The 19,833-nt window shown below is 42.2% G+C and overlaps 1 protein-coding gene across 1 annotated transcript in view; it reads left to right on the top strand.

Annotated features, from left to right (window-relative positions):
* The window catches only part of PTPRT (protein tyrosine phosphatase receptor type T), a 474,734-nt gene that overhangs the window by 359,930 nt on the left and 94,971 nt on the right, over nt 1–19,833 (top strand). Inside the window, exon 12 of the mRNA XM_064465788.1 lies at nt 13,810–14,083. Within this exon, the coding sequence (XP_064321858.1) occupies nt 13,810–14,083 (274 nt within the window). The remainder of the gene's footprint in view (nt 1–13,809; nt 14,084–19,833) is intronic.

Below are 19,833 nucleotides of genomic sequence, written 5' to 3'. Positions count from 1 at the left end.
GCTGTAACCTTAATCTCCACATAATTCTCTCTTTTCTCGTGATTTCAGTCATTGCCTGTTCATCCTGAGCTTACCCTTCCTATATCCCTCTCACTGGCGTCCTTATTTTGATTTTGTTTTTAAAGCCCAGTATTCTTTCTGTCCTTATGAAGGAGTAGTTTGCAAGCCTAGTGACCTTGTTTCTGAGGAAGAAAGAGACAAGAAGCTATAAACTCGCAATATTTGCTAGGGTTTTTGTTTGTTTTACAGATGGCGGCTTTAGTGTATTGATCTCCATAGCTATACAGAGAGCAATGCGGTACCACTCGCCGCTTTGCAACTTCTTAGTGGTATCACATGAGCTTGCCTCAGGCATTTATGTTGATAATTAATTCATTAATGCCAAGAAAGGGTGGCATTAAAACTCCCATGCAGCATACCTTGTGCTTGAAAATAAAGACTGGAGTCAAGGATCAGCAGAACAATAAAAAAGGTTCTAATGTGGAAAGCTATGGGGAGCATAACGAATTATCATGCCCTTGGTAATTCTGAAAGTTCAGTTGCTTTGATAGGCATGTTATAAATACCTGGAAAATAAAACTCCTGGCCTGCTTTTTCTAAACTCGTATTCAAATGTATGCATCACGTGGTTCGGTTGATTGAATACAGGGCAAACAGTCATCACATTAGATCTTTTAATTTTGTAGCATCTAATGAGGAATGAGATTATCAATCTAGGCTTCTGATATTATAAGCCTCATTATCTGTATTAATTAACATCTCCTATAGTATACCTCAGGGACATTGTTCTGAAATCATTCAAGCTCGGTTTGTCCTGCATGGCATTCTGCCTTTAATTTAGGCAAGAGTTTGAAGGTAAATGAGAGAATTTCTTTCCTCTTAGAGATAAAGTGGATCTGCTTTTTCTTTATGTGTGAATGTGAGAGAATGAAAATGAGAATTTGGGTGAAAAGCATTGAATAATGGCAGCTGCGTGGATCAGCATGGTGTTTATTATACCAAAGAGGAACAGAATAGAGTTGCACAATAAGCATTTGCAGGCTTGACCTCGTCAGCGTGGCCAAGCCCCGGTGAGCTGACCCCAGAGCACTGCAAGCCTGAGTGTACACTTCCATTTCAGCTGGAGTCATTGAAAGGTGGGTTTAGATCATCCATGATGACTTCAGTTGTACCTGAAGTTAATCTGGATCTTAGAAGTGCTGTGCCTGCTGTATCGGAAGGGATGTATAACAGAGATACAGGGATGCATCAGCTTGCAAGGTGACGACCATAGGTATCAGGAAGGCATATTTAGTCTTTTATGTAGCATGACATTATTATTTGAATGGGGTGTTTCAACATTTTTTTAGTTCCCCCTGAAGAGTCCGATGTCGGCCCTAAGAAGTGAGGATAAAGGGGCATTTTGGGTCAATTGTCTCATCTGGTACAGGAAATGCATTTTCTTACTGGATGAGCATACTGTTCATCTGAGAATACTGTCCCTTAAAAGGACAGACATAAAACTGCCTCTGCCCTTTTATCAGCCATCAGAACCATAGCTGTTCTGAGCCGGGATGACCTGCTGTGTCTTACTAACCATTCCACAGAGAACTTTGGCATTAGACAGAAATGGGAGAGGAAAGCCATAAAATTTGTGTATATTTTAACAATCAAATTACACATAGAGCCAATTCTTTTGTGTCAAGCAGCATTTTATTAGCTCTACAGTGAAGCTTTTGCTAACACTTTTTAGTTTTATGAAGGCTTGAGAATACTGGGAGTGGGGCAGTGAATGTTTTTGCATAAATCTGTTATGCTGTCCACGTAAACTGTCAGATTAAATTCCAGCAATCGAAAGGTTAATGAAGTCTGAATTTAAAGCTGAGCATCACAAACTGATGTCCATTTTCTCACATCAAGCTGTCAGCCAGTAAGAGGAGGGAACAGGAGAAAATACCCGTGGTTGCCAGTTTGAAGGTTTCTTTTTCCAAGACATTTCTTTGCTTCACAGCTCCCAGAGCCAATATGCCCGCTCCTTGTTGTCTCAGAATAAAAGGATAATGGCAAACCGCGTAAAAGATTTTACAAATTAGAAACTCTGAATTTCTTGAGGCATAGGGCCAAGCCTCCTTTTGCCTGTGAGAGCGCTTGGCCCAGGCCCTTTGACGGGATGACCTGAGCCTGACCACAGCTATTCAGGGTCAGAGGAGCCCACAGAAAGGAGTCTGGCTCTTTTTGCGGACCACAGAGGATGATTTACCTAATTGAAGCAGCTCCTTAAGGTACTTAAAATGAGATGGGATGAGTCTGGGCATAAGTCCCCGGCAAATGGCCACCCCTCAGAAGCGATGCACAAGCGTTACCCAGCCAGCAGTCCCCCTACCAGGAGAGATGATGACGAGTTCAGAGGGCAAGTGGGCTCTTGTCTGTTGTGTGTGGCAGGCAATGTTTGTGCTAGCAGGTGCCCCTCAATGCATCTATAATAACACAAAAACGCAATAAAAGGGACAATGACTAAGCTCTGCTTTGCTGTTGCAGACTAAGGCATTTCAGGATTTAATTATACTACAGGTATATAAATTCCGGAAACATGTTAATGCTCCCGTGATTAAAATTATAGAGGGCCTAATTGAAAAAGCATAAACCGAATTGAAGAATTCCTAATTATAGTTTGCTTTGAGGTGTTAATTTCCTCCATAATGAATGCATAATTTCTTGGAACTTGAAAAGGGGGCTGCTGCACCAGTGCGTGGGCTGCAGATGGAATGAAGGGATTATCATAAATGCAGCCAGACAATTCAGAAGAATAAACCTCTGCAGCCACGATGCTATTCTGCCTCTCTGTAATTTCAGTTCTCCTTGCACAGCGTTTTTCCAAAGCAAAAAGGCAGAGCTAGGAGATGGTGAGGGATTTGCTTACTGTGCAAAAGGAAGTGGAACTAGGACTGGTTTAATTAAAAGTGGTCATGGTGCGAAAGGGGAAGGCAAAGAGAAAGGCAGAGAGCGCAGTATTTTTGGTGGAAAGGTCAAACAGCAAACCAGAAGAGGAGGCAATGCCGACCTTGCCCACCTTGACAGATCCCTAAGTCACTGCAGGAGCTGATGTTGATGCAGGTTAATTTTTTTTCTGCCAAAGGACGCAACCTATATTTCATGTTTTCTCTTGCTTCAGAAACATGCTTCAGTTTGAAGGGAGTTGGTGAAGTACAGGGTTATCACATACAACCTGATGTTTAAATCTGCCCTATTCCCTCTATGATGGAGGTAAGAGGGCTTTACAGGTGATGACAGACGTCTGTGAATTGATGTAGGGAAGTCCTTGCCCTTGGGACTTTCTTTCTCCCCTTTCTCTATCCTCAATTTTCCTTTGTTCCGGGGCACGAGATACTGTAGTGAAAGTACCACTTAAGACCTCTCCCTGCTGTCAGAAGCATGATCACTTTGCACTTTCTGAAAGCACTGTGTCCAGAAAAGGTGGAAAGAATCCGGCTGATACTCCTGCAGCTCCAGGTGCTGAAAATCTATATCATCCTTACCCAGGAGAGCTCATGTTTTCTGTTGTACACTGACGATATAACTGGGAGCAGACTCTTCTTGGGCCGTATGGGTCTTGTCTAGTAATGAAGCTTCTCCTGAGGTTAGAAACATCGCAGGATCCCCCTATTTGTCTTCTATTTTTCTTAGCCTTTTAGTTTAAAAAAAAAAAAAACAAACACACACAAAATGAAGAAAAATATTTTTCTAGTGTTCTCTGTTAAGAAAGAGATTAGATCCTTACGTGTGGGTTTTTCCTCCAGAGTCTGGTAGCTATGGTTGTGGATAAGGGACAGAAAGCTTTGAAGTACAGACTAGAGTATTTCTGCATCCAAATGGACCTAATTTCATGGAAGCCATTGGAAATACCCAAATCATTTCTGACTGAGAATATGTGCAAATATACCCATCCCCTTGTCCAAGGCACCACTTTTATGAAGGGCATGGCAGGAGGTACTGAACAGTCCCAGTAAGGGTGTGTCATAGTTTGTCCTCATCCTGCAGCTTCCTGAAGATCTACTTGGGCCCTTCTTGTCCTTGAAACTTCCTTCTGGTCTTAAGGCAGCGATCACTGAGGACGACGACAAGACCTCGGTCAGCGATGCATGTTTAATGCTAAGCGACATTAACAAAAAGGGGTTGGGGTTTTTTTTGTAGATCAAACAGATGGCAGGTGGCTCAGGAGGGAAAAAACACCTCCAAAGCCACTAACATTAGCTCGCGTTGCAGCAAAAGCTGTATCTGTCTGCGCTCATTATCTTTAATCTGCCAGCACAAAATAACATTGAACTGGCGAGATAGGGACTGGGCATGTTCCACTGGGGAACAGCAGCTATTATGTCTAATCTGTATTGCAAGCCAGGTCAGGCTTATGGAGATGGTTGAGATAATGGAACACAGAGCTTTAAAATGCCCTCTGGTTATTTTTTTTTCTTTCTTTTTTTTTAAAGTTTTATTTCCACGAAGATTAAACTGAGAGAATTTAAAGCATTTAAAAGAATGATGCATATACAATATGAGAAAATAGATGCAGTAGCAGTGTTCTGGTGGTCTGGGGCTGGAAAGGAGGTAATTTTGTGAGTATAGATGGCATCTTTTATTAGACCAAATGAAGCAGCTGGGAAAAATGGGCTTTTAAGTACACAAATCCTTCTTTTGGTCAGTAAATACTGACTGTCAATAAAGTTGTCTTTTTGACAACTACTTAATTTTGTGCGTGTTACCACATTTCTGTTTGCTGTGCACAGACACTGCCACGGTGATTGGGCTCGGAACTATAGGGGAATATTTGCACTTTTAGATTTCTTTCAGTAGCTGTCCTTCCTTGCAAAGACGTGGCCGTAGTCTCTCGGAGAAGAGTAACGGGGAGTGGAACATTATGAGGTTGGAAGCGCTGATTTTAATATACGTGTCTGTGCACGTATGCGCACACGGAGGTACGTGGAGGCGCACACACGCACGCAGCCGTTGATTTAAATCGTCGTTATACCTGCTTTTTAGCACAACATTGTTTCTGGCGTTTCGTGGAAGTTTGACGAGCTGTTGTGATTTTGTGTGGTGCAGTTTTAAGAGAGAGACAGTGTCCAGAACACGTCTCCTTCCCAGTGCTGTCTGCTCCTCCTTCGGCTCTGCAGGTCACATCTCAAGTGATGCCCAGAAGTAGCGCTTTTTTTTCTCTTTTAAATTTTGCCTTTTTGAAAGAATTCATAAGATTAGTGCGTGTTCAGGCGGGAAACTCCAGATTGCATTAGAAAGGACATATTGGCTGGTGGGTGGAAGTAGGAATATTGGACAAGAGTGTGGGGATTTGTTTACATACAACTGCTACTGTGTGGTACCGGGCACGTCCTACGTGCCGCCATCTGTACAGCTGCAGTGGGGGGGTAATTACGTGCTTACCTCGGAGGTCTGTAGGGTCTGAGGCCGTGTGATGTTACATCTGATATTATGTTATCACTGCTTTTTACCAAAAATCCTCCCAAAACCCAACTGAAACTGAAAAAGACCAAACGGCAACAAAGAAACAAACCACCCCACCACCCCCAACAGAAAAAAAGGCTACTTTCGCACAGATTTTTCATTTTTTTAGCCAGTTGTGGGAATTTTTTGTGACGCCGCAGTATGACTGCAAAGACATTTCAAAGTATTCTGGCCAAAGGTAGCATTTGATATAGTGGTGCCGGCAGGATGCTTTTCCACAAATACAAATCTTTTTTTGGTTTTGCCTTTTTTTTAAGCTTGACACAGAGCACAATTCCTTAAACGGGTATCACCGCCTGGTTCACAGGTAGCTCCTGACGTGTCCGGATGCTGGCTGGGGAGAATGTGGGGCCATATCTCTCTTCTATACCGGGAGCATGCAGTCTTTAAACTTTCTTCCTTTTTCTAGAGCGCATTTCAATCATTATAGAAATTGAACAAAGCTTGAAATTTTAGTGATAAAAGCATGCCCATGTGAAAACTCAGACCCAAAGAGTATTATCCAAGTGTGATGTCACTACCTGGTTTTTTCATGGATTTTAAGGGTACAACATGCCTTGGTAGTAAATCTAGACTCCTGAGCTGAATATGAGCGTAGGAGAAAATGTGAAGAGACTCTCTTACCAGCTTTCTTGATTAAATGAATTACATTATTATTGGGTCTGTCTCAGCAGGTTTTTTTCATAGCAATGGCAGTAATTACCATCTCTTCTTTCTATTCCATTTTTACAAATTTGGCTGAATTTGGATAGTTTGTTGGTATTCTTCAACTTCAGTGAATGTAGAAGAGTTCTTTGATTTAAATGAACGTTAAAAGAATACACAAAAATAACTTCAAAATGAAGGATCTGGTGTGAATAACTTTGCAATATGAGAGACTATCTCCTCAAGTAGCATAACTATTATAAGCTTTATTTTGTGAATGCTTTGCAGATGCGAACAAATGATGCGCTGATGACGGTGCAGCCCAATATTCATAGCGGGCCAGGTTTTGAATCTTTGAAATAGCCAAGTGTGTCCCAGAAGATGACATCTCAGAACATTCTCTTTTTCTCCTCTTTTCTGCATAAAAATGTTTACTGAGAGCTAACCTTAACTTCAGCATATTGTATTCTGCATGGAGCTGTTCCAAAGCATAATGGGAATAGTAGCAATCTTTAATTGATTTTAATGGGTTTTGAATCAGTTCTTAAATAGACAGAAAATTGCAGAACAGTGCACTGGGCCCTGTATGTACATACTAGGGGGCTGTGAAACTCAGTTCATTAAGTTTTGTAGATTAGATTCAGAGCTTCTGATTAAAGGTGCTATTGAAGATATTAAGGGTGACATTTTAGAACATGTGAAGTAGCTAACTGAATTCTCAGAAATATATTGCCATCTGTTTGACCCCAGAAAACTTTCTGAACTTGGAAACTGTCTGCGGAGTCAATTCTGAGTGCCTGAGCAGCTGATGACAGGATGGCAGGAGGAGCCTGGTGAGGAAATATTCGCCTTTGCAGCCAAGGGAAAGCAGTGCTCGAGACGCAGTGTATGCTCACAACAGCAAGTCCCAGCCTCAGGCTTTATGGCAGTTACCCATTTAGTTCTTGCACATTTTAGAGGAATTTGTGTTATATAAATCTTTTTTAGAGTTTAGTGGGTTTTGGTTGAATTTTTTACAAAATCCCTTCTATGCAAGCTCATGGCAGGGCTGAAGGCACACTGTAAGAAGGATCTCATTTACTGTTTAATTTCACAGTTTTTTAGAGGAAGCTCTATAGAGCATTAATAGATTTTAATAGGATATTTCTAGCTTCCATCCCTATTATATTTCCTCAACTTTTCTATTATTTTATTTCTTATTGTCTATGCGGCAGTATTCAGGCTTTTATTTAGATACATTTAAGAACGAGAAAGATGTTGATGTTACTCTTCTGTCTCAGTTTGCATCACTGAAATAAACTTGGCCTTAAAACAAGCATATGCACATTCAAAGGCTAATCTGAATTCTAACTGTGGGTGTCAGGCAACACACCAAACTCTCTCCCATTCCAGTATCCTGGGAGATGGGTCCACGCTGTAAGAATAAAGGCGATGAACCTTCATGGATATATGCAAATATATTTACAATGGCTCAACCAAATTTAATGGGATTGTAACTTAAATGGAAAATCAGGTTATAAAAAAACTAGTGTTCAGTATCTATAGCCTGGATTCTGCGATTTAACTGTTAAGTTAAAAAATGAGCTCTTAAAAAAAAAAAAAGGGCTGGATGCTGTGTTTAAATAACATCCATTGAAACTGGTCTGAGGGCGTATTTCCAGTGAACACTTCCAGTGGGCAGGCCTGGTGTCTGATGACTGAAGTGATATCTGATTTCTGTAGTTCGTTGCAGAGCTCTGCAGGAGGAAATCAGCACTCGCTATCGGGAATCTCTGACGCTTGCCAAGGGTACGAACCGGTACCCTGGCAATGCTCTCATGGTCTTAAGAGCTTGCTGCTTATAAACGTTTGCATTGTAAGTAAGAGAAAAAAAGCTGAACTGAGAAAATTAATGAATTTTCTCATGAAAGCCGAATTGAGAAAATGAAAGTTGATAAAAAACCCCTTCCCTGTGCGGGTGCCAGAGCAGGGGCACAGGCTGCCCAGAGAGGCTGTGGGGTCCCTTCCCTGGAGACATTCACCCCCCGCCTGGACGCGGCCCTGTGCCCCTGCTCTGGGGGTGCCTGCTCAAGCAGGGGGTGGGACGGGGTGAGCTCCAGAGGGCCCTTCCAACCCCCACCAGTCTGGGATTCTGCGAATTGGTTCTTGGTCCCTCTAATTATTGTATCTTTGGCCCTGTTCATATGTACCCAATGCCTTTTATTCACCCCTGGCCAGCATTAATTCTTGTTGATTGGTCAGATAGTGTTTTGGATTGATCTTCGTGGGTTTGGATAGCATTTTCAGAAATGCTGAATCTGTTAATTCCATAGAATAGGTCCAACAATGGCAATTCAATGTTCAGCTCCATGTCGGCTGCTACATCCTACATGCCTTCAGTCTGAGATGATGCAGCTATTGGAATATGCGAGTCTCTTCCATCCTTACTTCATTTGCCCCTTTTTGTCCTTCATTCTTTGAACTAAAATAACTATTAACAAGGAAACCCCTACTCCTCGGTAATATCTTATTTCATGCAGCCTATCATACAGTTATTCCGAAAGGAATATGTTCATGTGAGCTAGAAATGAGAAGTTCCTGTTCTCTGTAGGGTGAACTGCAAAACCTGCTCACGATAATCTGCTAAAAAATGCACTGCAGACCAGGCTGTACTAATTGCCACTTATTTTTATTCCCCAGGAGAAAATATTATTGGAAGTTATATATGGCTGATAATATATTTATGTGTTAAATATTAAAATTAAATGAAAATACATTAAAACTTTATATAATACGTTTAAGAAAATTTAGTACCAAAATTGGTCCAGAGGGAGTACTGAGCTGCAGAAACGTTGTTTCTTTTAAACTTTAGTAAATCAGGTGAGGGGATCACTGTAAAGTTACAAAGAAATTATATTCCTTTTCATACCCTACCATTATCAGGGCTATAGTGAAGATTTCACCTTGTTGACAAGTATTGTGTCAGGATATCAAAGTGCACTGACCGAATGTTGAATGCTTTATGGAAACCTCTGACTCAGCTTTTTTCCTCCACATTCGTGTACATCCTACATCCAGAACTTGAGTCTGGTCTAAATACATGGCTAGATTTGTGGACAAGTGCTTCCTCAGTCCATGCTCAAGTAGCGCTGCAAGCAGCCCAAAAAGAAACGAAGAGCAGGGGAAGGAGAAATTAACGGCGCTCAGAGATCTCAGTCGCCCCGAAGCAGGCTGAGATTTGGAACATTGATTATCCGCACTTGTGCTTCCACACTGAAGAGAGAACTCATCATTTAAAAGATTACCTTGTAGATGACGATAAGAGCACTTTTTCTTCCTCTGCAGACAACATTTGTGCTGTGGTGACCGTTATGGGTGGTGCTGTTATCAGTGATTTAGAATGGAGCTGTTAAAAACTTTTAAAAGCTTCTGTTAAAGTAATGTGGATTTATCTAAGGCCAGAGTAATTTATCAAGGAGCCCAGTTTTGGCCTCTTTTTCTAATGAAAAGCTCCCCAGCTTTCTAGAAAGTCAGGCATTTAGTTAGTAGTCCCGATCTGAGAATCCCTAGAGCGCTCTCTGGAGAGCACAGCTTACAGATGTTTGGAAACCAGTCCTTTCCTGTCATTTATGGGGACAGCAGTATTACTGGGGTGCAACGAGGTGTCCTGGAGTAGCTTAGCGCTAGGAACACAAGACCCCTGCTTCTGTTGCCCCGCAGCATTCACGTGTGTGGATTTGATTGCAGTATTTGCAAATGTGGCTGAATATTAAAAATTGAAATGTAGTAGTTCGTTTTACCGTATCATCTTTCAGTTTACCAGTACTGAAGTTGTTATATAATGTCAGGAGTTCTGATGCTCTGCTTTTGTTGTCTCTCTTAATATCATTTCAATGTATGATGCTGAAACTTTCTTTTATCCAGCTGGGCATTTTCAGCTGATGTATTGATTCCTGCTATGAGAGCAGTGTTAGCTGATGCTGGCTGGAAGCAGTAGCTTTGAAGCTTGAGAGGGGGAGAGCCCCAGGAGATCCATGTGTTACTGCCTACCTGGTAGCCAGAACGAGAGCTAATAGAACAGCTCGGATATCTCCTCCTTATTTCCGTTGCCCACTTTGGGTTTTTTTTTCCTTCCCTCCAGCAGTTCTTTTTGGCAAAGTACTCCTCCTTTCCCTTGGCTGTAATCACACTGCTGTGTATTACAAAACTGTCAGTTGTAACAAGTTGCAAATGGTTGACCCTTCTCAGCGCCAGAACAGAGCTGTGGTTGCAGCCGGCATGCTTTTGCAGGCCGAAAAGGCAGATCCTACCCACCGAGTTTATTTTGATGTAGTGCCTGACTGCAGTCCTGGGGTTCCTAACGTATCATCTTCTGAGCGAAGTTTAATTACTTTTACTCTTTTGAGAATTCTTGTAGTAATGCAGATGCTTTGGCCAAACTTTAGGGTGGGTAGTTGCGTGCTTGCTGCTCAGAATTCCCACAGGAATTTTGTTCGGACATAGGATCATTGGCTTTTTGCTCCGTTAAAAGGCAACCAGTTGAGAGACCGTCTGCATGCTGACGGTAGGTGCTGTAAAAGCACTTGATGTGCTTTGCAGCACTTCACTGGTTAATGCAGAGAAGTTGAATGCCCTAAAGGCAGTCAGGAGAATTCTGCTCCCAGGTAAAAGGAAAACATGCAGAAAAGAGCATAACCTGAAAAACAAAGATATGGCAGAAAATAAGAAAAAAGAAAATGAGACTATACCAGTCTGTGTACGAGCTAAGGGTGAACTGTGAATCCTGCACTCCTGGAGGGTCTAGACAGATCAGGATACTGGGATCAAACTGTCAGAAAGCGAGACCCAGAGTAATTGTTTGATAAGGAACAATTTCTCAGAGTAATAATATTCAAACCAGAATCATCTTTGAAATCAGCCATGCTCTTGGATACTTGACCACTTTCTTTGGGAGTAGCCACTTGACCACTAGCAGATAACTGAGACTCAAAGAAAAGAGTGAGACTGAAGGATGATGGTCACCAAGTCAAGCAGGTGGGGCATGTAGAGATGAACGTGCTCTGTCAGTTGGTGTGAGCTGGGGCATAAAGGGAAAAAATGCCAAGAAAGCAGTCAGTCAGTCATCCTAAGTTTCACCAGAGTAGGTTTTTAGAGGGAACAATGACAGCAGTGCTAGCTCAGATAACTGGTTTCATAGAAAAAGAGACAGTATTTGAGCAGGAGATTAATGGGGTATAAACTTGAACACAAATGGGACGTCTATTACATTTCAGTTGAATGCTCATGAACATACCGTTGTGCTTCCAGAGACACCTCAATTTATTCCAAAAGAACAAACATTAAAAGTACAATTTTGGGTCATTAAAAAAGTGAGTTATCCCCGTGAAACAAAGTGTGTTAATGGCTAAGTAGGAAAGCGAAAAAGTGAAAGAATACAGGCAAAAGAGTATTTGTTATTAAGGTCTATACGTATGAAAACTCTTTCCTCCTGATAGAAGAGCGCCTATACTGGTGGAGCATATATTAGAACTGTCAGGGGAGAAACTGAGAAAGTCTTCAAAGGTAAGCAGGTTCTTGGATGATTAGGGAAAGAGTTCGGTTGTCTGGCGGTTCACGTCCCTGGGAGCTTCCCCTTCTCTGAAGACAGAAAAAGTCCATAGGGTCATTGCCTGCAAGCGGGTTAACCAACAGGCTGGGTCACCCAGGCACGCCTTGGCCACTCTAGGGCTAGGGAGGTATGAAGAGGGAACCCTTGGCCTCTGTCTAGGCTGAAAGGAGATTAATACATATTTATACATATATATTTATGTATATGCATAAAGGCAACATTTTCTATAACCAGAAAAGACAAGGGTTTGGGATTAGATAAAATAGAAACCAAGCATTTTTAGGTTAGAAGAAATGTGGCAAATGCCCATAAAAATGTCAGCTCCAATTTTGCATATTGTTGACAAACAAAATGACAAACTTTCCCAGTAGTGTAGATTATTATTGCCGGAGAGAAGGGGCAGAATAACAATCTGCAGGTAGTCTGTTAGTAAACATTGTCCAAAATGGCAATCTGAAAGTTTCTATTGCTAAACTGGGGAGAGGGTTTAGATTAAGCAGCCTTTTGCTACGTTCTCAATGATAATACTTGACGTGTTGCTGGGAAGCCTGTTTATCCTTTTAGAAATCACAAATACTAGAGAAGGTCTAAAATATTTTATTAAAGCCTCTAATTAACTGTAGGATTGACGGAAGTTTTCCAAAATGCTGACGGGACATCGTTAAAGGCTGCAGTCCGTACATCTGGCGGGTGCTCCTGCTGTATTAGCAGACATTAGTAGCAGCCTGCGTAAGGACAACTTCGGTACTAAGCAATTCATAAATTGGTCATACTTGTAAAGATGAGTTGTTTTTGTGTGTAGCAGTGGGAGCCCAGTGATTTCCAGGTGATTCACTGAGCGCCTCATTGTTAATAGCGAGTGTGCCGGATACCCGCAGGCGTGAAGTAACAGTTAATTCAGAAGCACGAGCTAGGTTTTCTTCTATTCCTACTTGTTGAAGGTGCCAGAACTTCACTTCCCACAGAAGCATTGATGAGCTATTGCTATGCTAAGAATTTTTCAGACCAATCTTTCTGCAACAATGAGTCTGTGAAAGCTGGGAGAATGATACACTGCTGGCTGTTTCCAATCTTTTAATCGATCTCCCCTGTCTAACTAAACAAAGGACCGGTCTCACACAGACAGGTGAGGGCAGCACATGTGAATATCCTGACAAAAAATAAAATGACTGCAGCGGTATCTTTCTTTGTCAAATGGGTGAGTGGTGTTAAGCAGACAGTAAACCTGCCTCAGCGGTAGCAGCATTGAACTTAAGGGCTTTGTTAAGTGCTGGGGGGGGGGGAAGCACAGCGCATGTGAATGCCTTGCAACCGTTCTGAGCCTGCAACAGTAAGGTAGAAATAACAAGATTGCTGTTACCTGTAATAGAGGCCAAAAGCTTAGTGGGAATCAAAAAAGATTAACATTTAATAGAGCTGGAAAGAATATGAAGAGTAGTTGTTTCCCGAAATAAAACTGAATAGGGAGAGCTATAAAGCCACCTGCTCAGTATATAAGCCAGCCTTTTAGGAGGAGGAGACTTGCCATCAGGAATTATTGTTAGAGATTTCTACGTCCCAGGATATATCCCAAAAAGACATGTGAGGGAGGGCCAAAAAAAGTTACCTTCTTAGAAGATGTGAGAATCTTTTTGATATAAACTGTTTCAAACTGAATCTGACACCTTTGCCACCTGCTAATGCTCTCCTCTACTGCAATGGCCGGTCAGCCCAAGCACACATTTCATGTTTCAGCTCGGTGGCTGAAGAAGAAAGCATCTGCTTTCTAATATTCAGTACATTAAAAATTCATTATAGGCTGGGTATTTTATCAGTTATCTTTTTCCCAAAGTGTGACACGATTGAAATCTATTCTGACTTTCACCAAGGTGTACCTTGATTAACTCAACTAAATCAACAGAGCAAGTGATCGGCATCTTGCCCACACAGTAACATGGTCACTGTTACTGATGTGCCAAGAGTGGTGTTTGCTGTGATGCCCTCGCAGTGTTTTTCTTACTTTGCCTTTTCCTTTTATTGTTGGAAACATTCTTGATATTTAAGTTCCTTGGGGCTCTAATGCTACCTTCCTCTCTCCCTCCTAGTGTCTATCAACTTGTTGTCAAGGAGGAGAAGCTGCAGAAAGCACGGAGAGCTGCAGACATCATTGAATGCTTCTCTGTCCCAGTGAGCTACAAGAACGCTTCCAATCTTGACTCACCACACTACTTTGCAGCCGAGCTGAAACCCATCAACCTGCCCGTCACACAGCCGTTCACAGTGGGCGACAACAAAACCTACAACGGCTACTGGAATGCTCCACTTTCTCCCCTGAAAAGCTACAGCATATACTTCCAGGCTCTTAGCAAGGCAAACGGAGTAAGTGCAGAGAAAATTGAAGTTGCATCTGTACACGTGACCACCTCTGTCTGTCCTCCGCATCTTTCTCCTTCATTCTCCTTCAGATGCCAGTGTAATTCCTCCTCGCTTTTAGCCTCTTAGAGAAATTTGATGAAAATTAAACATACTACTACTTGTCCTTCACTGAAGCCTCTCTCACATGCCTAGATCCAGTGAGAAATCTGTTGGGGAGCCAGACAACGTAAAGACACGTGTTGGCATGTCATTTACAAAGTGAATTGCTTAATTTTGTTTTCTTTGCAATTGTATTAATGCCAGAGTAGGAGCTATTGTCCTTTTAAAAAATGTAACTGAATATCCTGATAGTCTCCAGTGCTTGTGATTTTGGAGGGGGCGTTATGAGATGAGAACTACGCAAAAGCTATGAAGTTGAATTACCTTGTAGCTTGCATTTGGTCACATCACAATGTAGCACTTATGGTTGGGATTTTCAGCTTGAGCAAAATGTAAGTTGTACTGCAGGGGGAACTACGTGCATGTCTTTCTTACTCCTTTTGAATACCCTAGACTATATTTTCACACATACTTACTCTGTGATATTAAGTTTAAAATGGAGGCTGCACAGGAACCATGGTCTGCCCTCTTCTGACTCAAATGACATACACGTAATGCCCCAACAGATCCCATGATATGAAAAGGGAAGGCTTCTTTTCCCCCTTCCATTCTTCTATTCCAGCCCAGAATAGTTTGTGACCTTCTCTTTTAAGTCTCCTGTTTCAGGTCAGTTCAGCTAACAGTGAACAGGCCAGATCCGGTCTAAGCAGTCATTCGCCTTCCTCCCCTTTGACTCTCCTAATTGTTTTCTGTTATCACATAACATGATACAATTTGACACTCTGGCCTCGTGAAGAGTCTTGGAGCATTAACAGGACATCGAGAAGTTGGGTAGCCGAGTGTGTTATTATCACATTTGCCAGTGCTTTCATGAATCTAAGTTTAACATAGATAAATTCTCTAAGACATCACCTCTGAAAGAGCAAAATTAGAAAAATCAATCAAAAGTGAATGGTGTAGGCTTTGATCTCCGCTTGGGATGGTGTCTTTTATACCCAAAGTGCAGCCACGCGTCGCAGAGGACTGTACATCGTTTAACAGGCTAGCAATGCCAATGAACTTTCACAACATATCTTGGTGTTTTACTGCCTTCATTTATCACCATTCTCCTGCAGAGTTTCTGCTGTGTGGCTGACAAGCACAAATCTCTTCAAGACCGTGCTGTTTTTCACCTTGGTTTCCTTTCTAGTCGATAGAGTTTCCTTCAAGCACTACTGAATTAATTCGATTTTGGATTTGCCTTTATTAAGGAAATTGTGAAATATATGTATGTGTCTCTCTGTGTCTAGTTAGTTCCCCCTTGTGTGATAGTTAATTGCTAGTGAATGGATCCCCAGGGAAGAAAAAACTTTATTTGCTTAAGTACAATATAATATGCCATAAATGGGTTATATGAATGGAAAAGTAGGCTTCCCTTGGTATTCGGATTAGGCAGCACTGATCTGTGGCTCCTCTTTTTTCTGGATCTCTGTAGCTGGCAGGCTGCATCACACTCTACATACCAGGGGATAAGGACTCAAAAAAGGATGACTTGCTTGGGCTGTTCTAATAGGAGCTCAAGACTGTAAAGGACTTGCTAAGCATAAGTTAATCAAGAGTCTGTATGCAACAATACACAGTTTATGACTGCATCAGAACTATCCTGCCAGACAAAACAAATTCCTATTTGAGCAAGCAATTGCCTCTTTTGTTAATAATTTATATCGGTGCAGTATATGCTTATATATCCTTGAAGCACAGTGCTAAGGAAAAACAAAATACAGAGGAAACGTCCAAGAGTGGAATATGGATCTTCAGAGGAGTGGCTGTGATACTTTTTGGTTCTGGATGAAATCCTTAAGCCTCACATTTCAAACATTAGGGTCTGATTTGCATCTAATCATTTGCAGCTGGAAATAATAGGGGTTTTTTTTCATTCCCAGAATTGTTTACAGGTATAATTTGTATTTAAGAGTTCTGGGGTTTCACTTATGTCTGTAACCTGAGCAGCTTTGACTGGTCTTTGTAAAGCCTATTAATAATTATGGCTGCAATGTGGTACTTTTGATAATGCACATCTGCAAAAAAATCTGAAACAGTAACAATTTAGCCCAATTAAAATCTAGCCTTATGTTCCCTTGCACGTGAAAAACTTAACAGAACATTGCCACTCACTTTCTAATTAGGATATTCTATAGTTTCATTAATCACTGACAGTTGCGGAATGATGAAGCTTCTTTCCACACCTGGAACCTGCAATGAGAAACCTTTGTGCAGTGAACCAGAACATCTTCCTTTGGAAATGTAGGACTCTGGGGAGAGCTTAATTTGAAGAAACATTCTGTATTTGGTCAAAAAGCTTGATTAGGAGGAGGTAGGAGTGTTACAGGACTTCTGCATTGTTTCAGCTCCTCTGTACGTGGAGGGTTGTGCTCATTTGGTGTTCTCGTCTGCTCTGCAGCCATTAGCCGTGATTGTTACAGTGAAAGGAACGTAATTAACAGCTGGATGCAAAACAAGTGTGGCAGATTGCTGCAAAATCAGTTCACGAGCTTTTCTGCCTTCTCTTGTGCAATGTTGCACTTGTTGTTTGAGAGTTTGAATGAGAGAGCTGTCGCTGGCTGAATCCTTTTCTGTGGGCAGTTGCATGAAGTTTGGTCAACATGGTGTTGCTTCCAGAGAGGGGTCTAAATAGAACATGTGTGAGACAGAATGGTTTTCAGCTTTGTTCTACAAAACGCTTCCAAATTGTGTGAATTTCCCTCCTAGGGATTGTTGAAAGCCAGATGCTGAACTGAAATGTGTCGGAGTTTAGAGTAAGAGGGGAAAAAAAGAGAAAAAGGAAACAGAAGCTCTGGAAACTCTGGGGATGAGAAGCACCGTTAGTTACTGTTTAAGTGTTAGACAGAGTTAGCACAGGAAGTGACACGGGAAGAAGAATGGACAACTGGCTTCGTGCTCCTCTGGCAGGCTCGCCACACCCGCTGTCGCAGCCGTCCAGGTAGCCAAGTGATGTTTGCTGGTTGTCCTGGTGCCACCTGCTACAGATGGCTGCCAGACAGAGCATTGAGTTTTCCGTGTCTAAAATACCCCCCTGAGCTCAGCCCCTTAAAACACCAGCCCTTTCAGTGTTTATCCCTCTGAAAGGGGAGGCCTGGGTGACAACACTATGTTACTCCTTATCCTCTCTTATCCTTATACTGACTGAATAATCAAAGTTAAGTGTCGCAGGAGTTATCGTGCCCAGGTTCTCTGTCTGGGTCATCGTAGGTGCCAGTCTGTGGTTAGTGATCCAGCCACACGGTCACATGGGGAGAATTCTTTGGCTGCTGTGTGACACCTGCCTGAATTTTTGAGCAGCTCAGAAACCAGAGCTTCCTAAAAATCCTCCCTGCAGTTGCATTTTACTTCATTGAGTTAAAATGAAATCTGTAGCGGCACAGTTGCATTCAATAACTCTTGGCCATTTTTCCTCTAAATGGGAGACGAGGCAGGAGCCTTTGTAACACAGCTGGAGATGACGTGGGGACGCTGCCAGCTGCTCCTCCAGCCGGGTGGTCCAACAGGTGAATGATGTTTTCAGGCCAGAATTGTGAAAAGTAACATCACAGGAATCAATGAGAATATTATTTTTGAGGGAATGATAGATGCTACAGAGATTCTTATTGATTTTTTTCCTTTCTAATGACTTGTACTACATGCACAATCGGGCGGTTCATTATTATCAGGGGACTTCAGGCTGGATTTCTAGATGCTGACAGGTCTACTTGCGGTACACAGCATTCTTCTTCTGGGACGTTTTGGAGGTACGGATAGAGCTGACAACAGAGAGGTGGCACTCACCCCTGTGGTGATGGCCCATGAAAGGAGCAGTGAGGTACTTCAGTTCAGCATGAGCCCTGATCTGAAAAATGAAGTGGCACCAAGGCTGCCTGCATTGCTTCTGTGAACTATTGAAGGGCTCTGAGGAGCTCGGTGTTCAGTCGGATTTCGGGCATACAGTTTTGTTCATGTATGTTTACTGCTTCTTAATCTTATGTTGGAGCTGCCTGGGCAGAAATAAAGCAGCTGTGGAAGCACTTCACTCTCTGTAAGCCCCTGTTTCCATATCTGGTTGGCCATCTTGGGCCAGGGTACGTGAACCTGAGGGTTTTCTTTATAGTTCTGTCAACAGTGTATATAAAATCCTCCGGTCTACCTCACGTCTGCGAGTTTGGGAGGTACGGGTATTCAGTGGTTAACTATATAGTGCAATAACTTTCTCTTGTAAATAATAAAAGTCCTAAACACTTTGTTAAACCTCCCTTCTCCAGATGAGACAGATACTAAAAATAGCTGATAATTGGAAAGGCAATACTAGGTTTAGCTTAGTCTCTTGGAGAACTAACAGTTTCCTTAAGCTGGCAATAGAAATTGTAGGGGAGACCATTGACCCTGCGCAGGCATACACACACGATTTACACTAAAGGCAGCAAACAGTTGGCTTCAGTGCGATAAAAAAGAAACACATGACCGAGAGATCTCCAGAACTTGGGCAAAATTTGTTGGCGACCAAAAAAAAAAACCTTAGGATGTTCAGTGGACAGAACCATGGTCTCTGTGTAAAGCAGGTTGCCAACAAGCATGCTCAGTGTATAGCTCTGGGACATGGGGAACCAAAGCTGAAACTGAGGCCAAGTGGGAAACTGGTGATTGCTCATCTTGTCTGTGCACCAGTAAAGTTAAAATTACCTGTCCCCGGTTTGAGCTGCCGGATGAAACCGTGCCTGTTGCAGGGCAGCCCCGAACGGTACGTCTGGGGACAGCAGGTCTCTCTGGTGCTGGCAGGTGGTTCTTCAGACAAGGCAAGCACGGCTTAACTAATGCAAAGTCATAATAATAGTAAAGGGAAAGAAAAAATTGTGGGTGTGAAAACAGATGGACGAAAAAGCCTTGCTTCTTTTATTGTTGTTTGTAGTCTGTTAACAGCAAGCTGTCATTTTAAAAGAAAAGAAAAAAAAATTCATTTGCCCCTTTAGGTTGTGAAGATGCAGCTGTCACATGAACATATGTCCTGCTGCCCCCATAGCCCTTTCCTGCAGAAAATTGTTCCCATCCAAACACTAAAGAGACAGAACTTGCCTTACTATCATCCAGGGTACTTCAGTGAAATGTGCATTTAAAAACCTAAATTATTGCTAGACATCATCAGCTCCCTTTCTTTGAAAAAGAAAGAAAAAACCATATTAATAGAATGTTTAAAAGAACCCTGAAAATGCAGAGGGATGCTGAAACAGGCTCATGGTGTGTAGTTTCAAATCTGTGTGCAAGAGCTGTATTGGCAGAGAGGGTTTACCCAGCTCCTCAGCACAGTTTGTGTCGTATTCAGAGCGTCTCCAGCTCATTCTAACCGAAGGCCCAGGTCTGCCCTCCAGGAGCAGCCTGCCAACGCTCGAAACGCAGACCTCATGTCGTCTGTGGCCATGGTGTATGGACAGAAGAATTTACCCGGGGTTCAGCCTTGGGAGAGGGTGCACCATAGTCGGGTTTTATTCATATGGAAATAAGTTCCAGGAAACAAGTAAATATGTAGATGGGCTTAACTCGCAGGAAGACTTCTGGATATGAAGCACGTTGGAAAATGAAGGTTGGATCAAGAGCTGTAGCATATATTCACGCAGTGTTTTCCTATTCCA

The sequence above is a fragment of the Phalacrocorax carbo genome, chromosome 14, assembly GCF_963921805.1.
Source record: "Phalacrocorax carbo chromosome 14, bPhaCar2.1, whole genome shotgun sequence".
NCBI lineage: Eukaryota > Metazoa > Chordata > Aves > Suliformes > Phalacrocoracidae > Phalacrocorax > Phalacrocorax carbo.
Note: the sequence above shows the minus strand (reverse complement) of the source record. Positions and strands in the feature narration are given on the sequence as shown.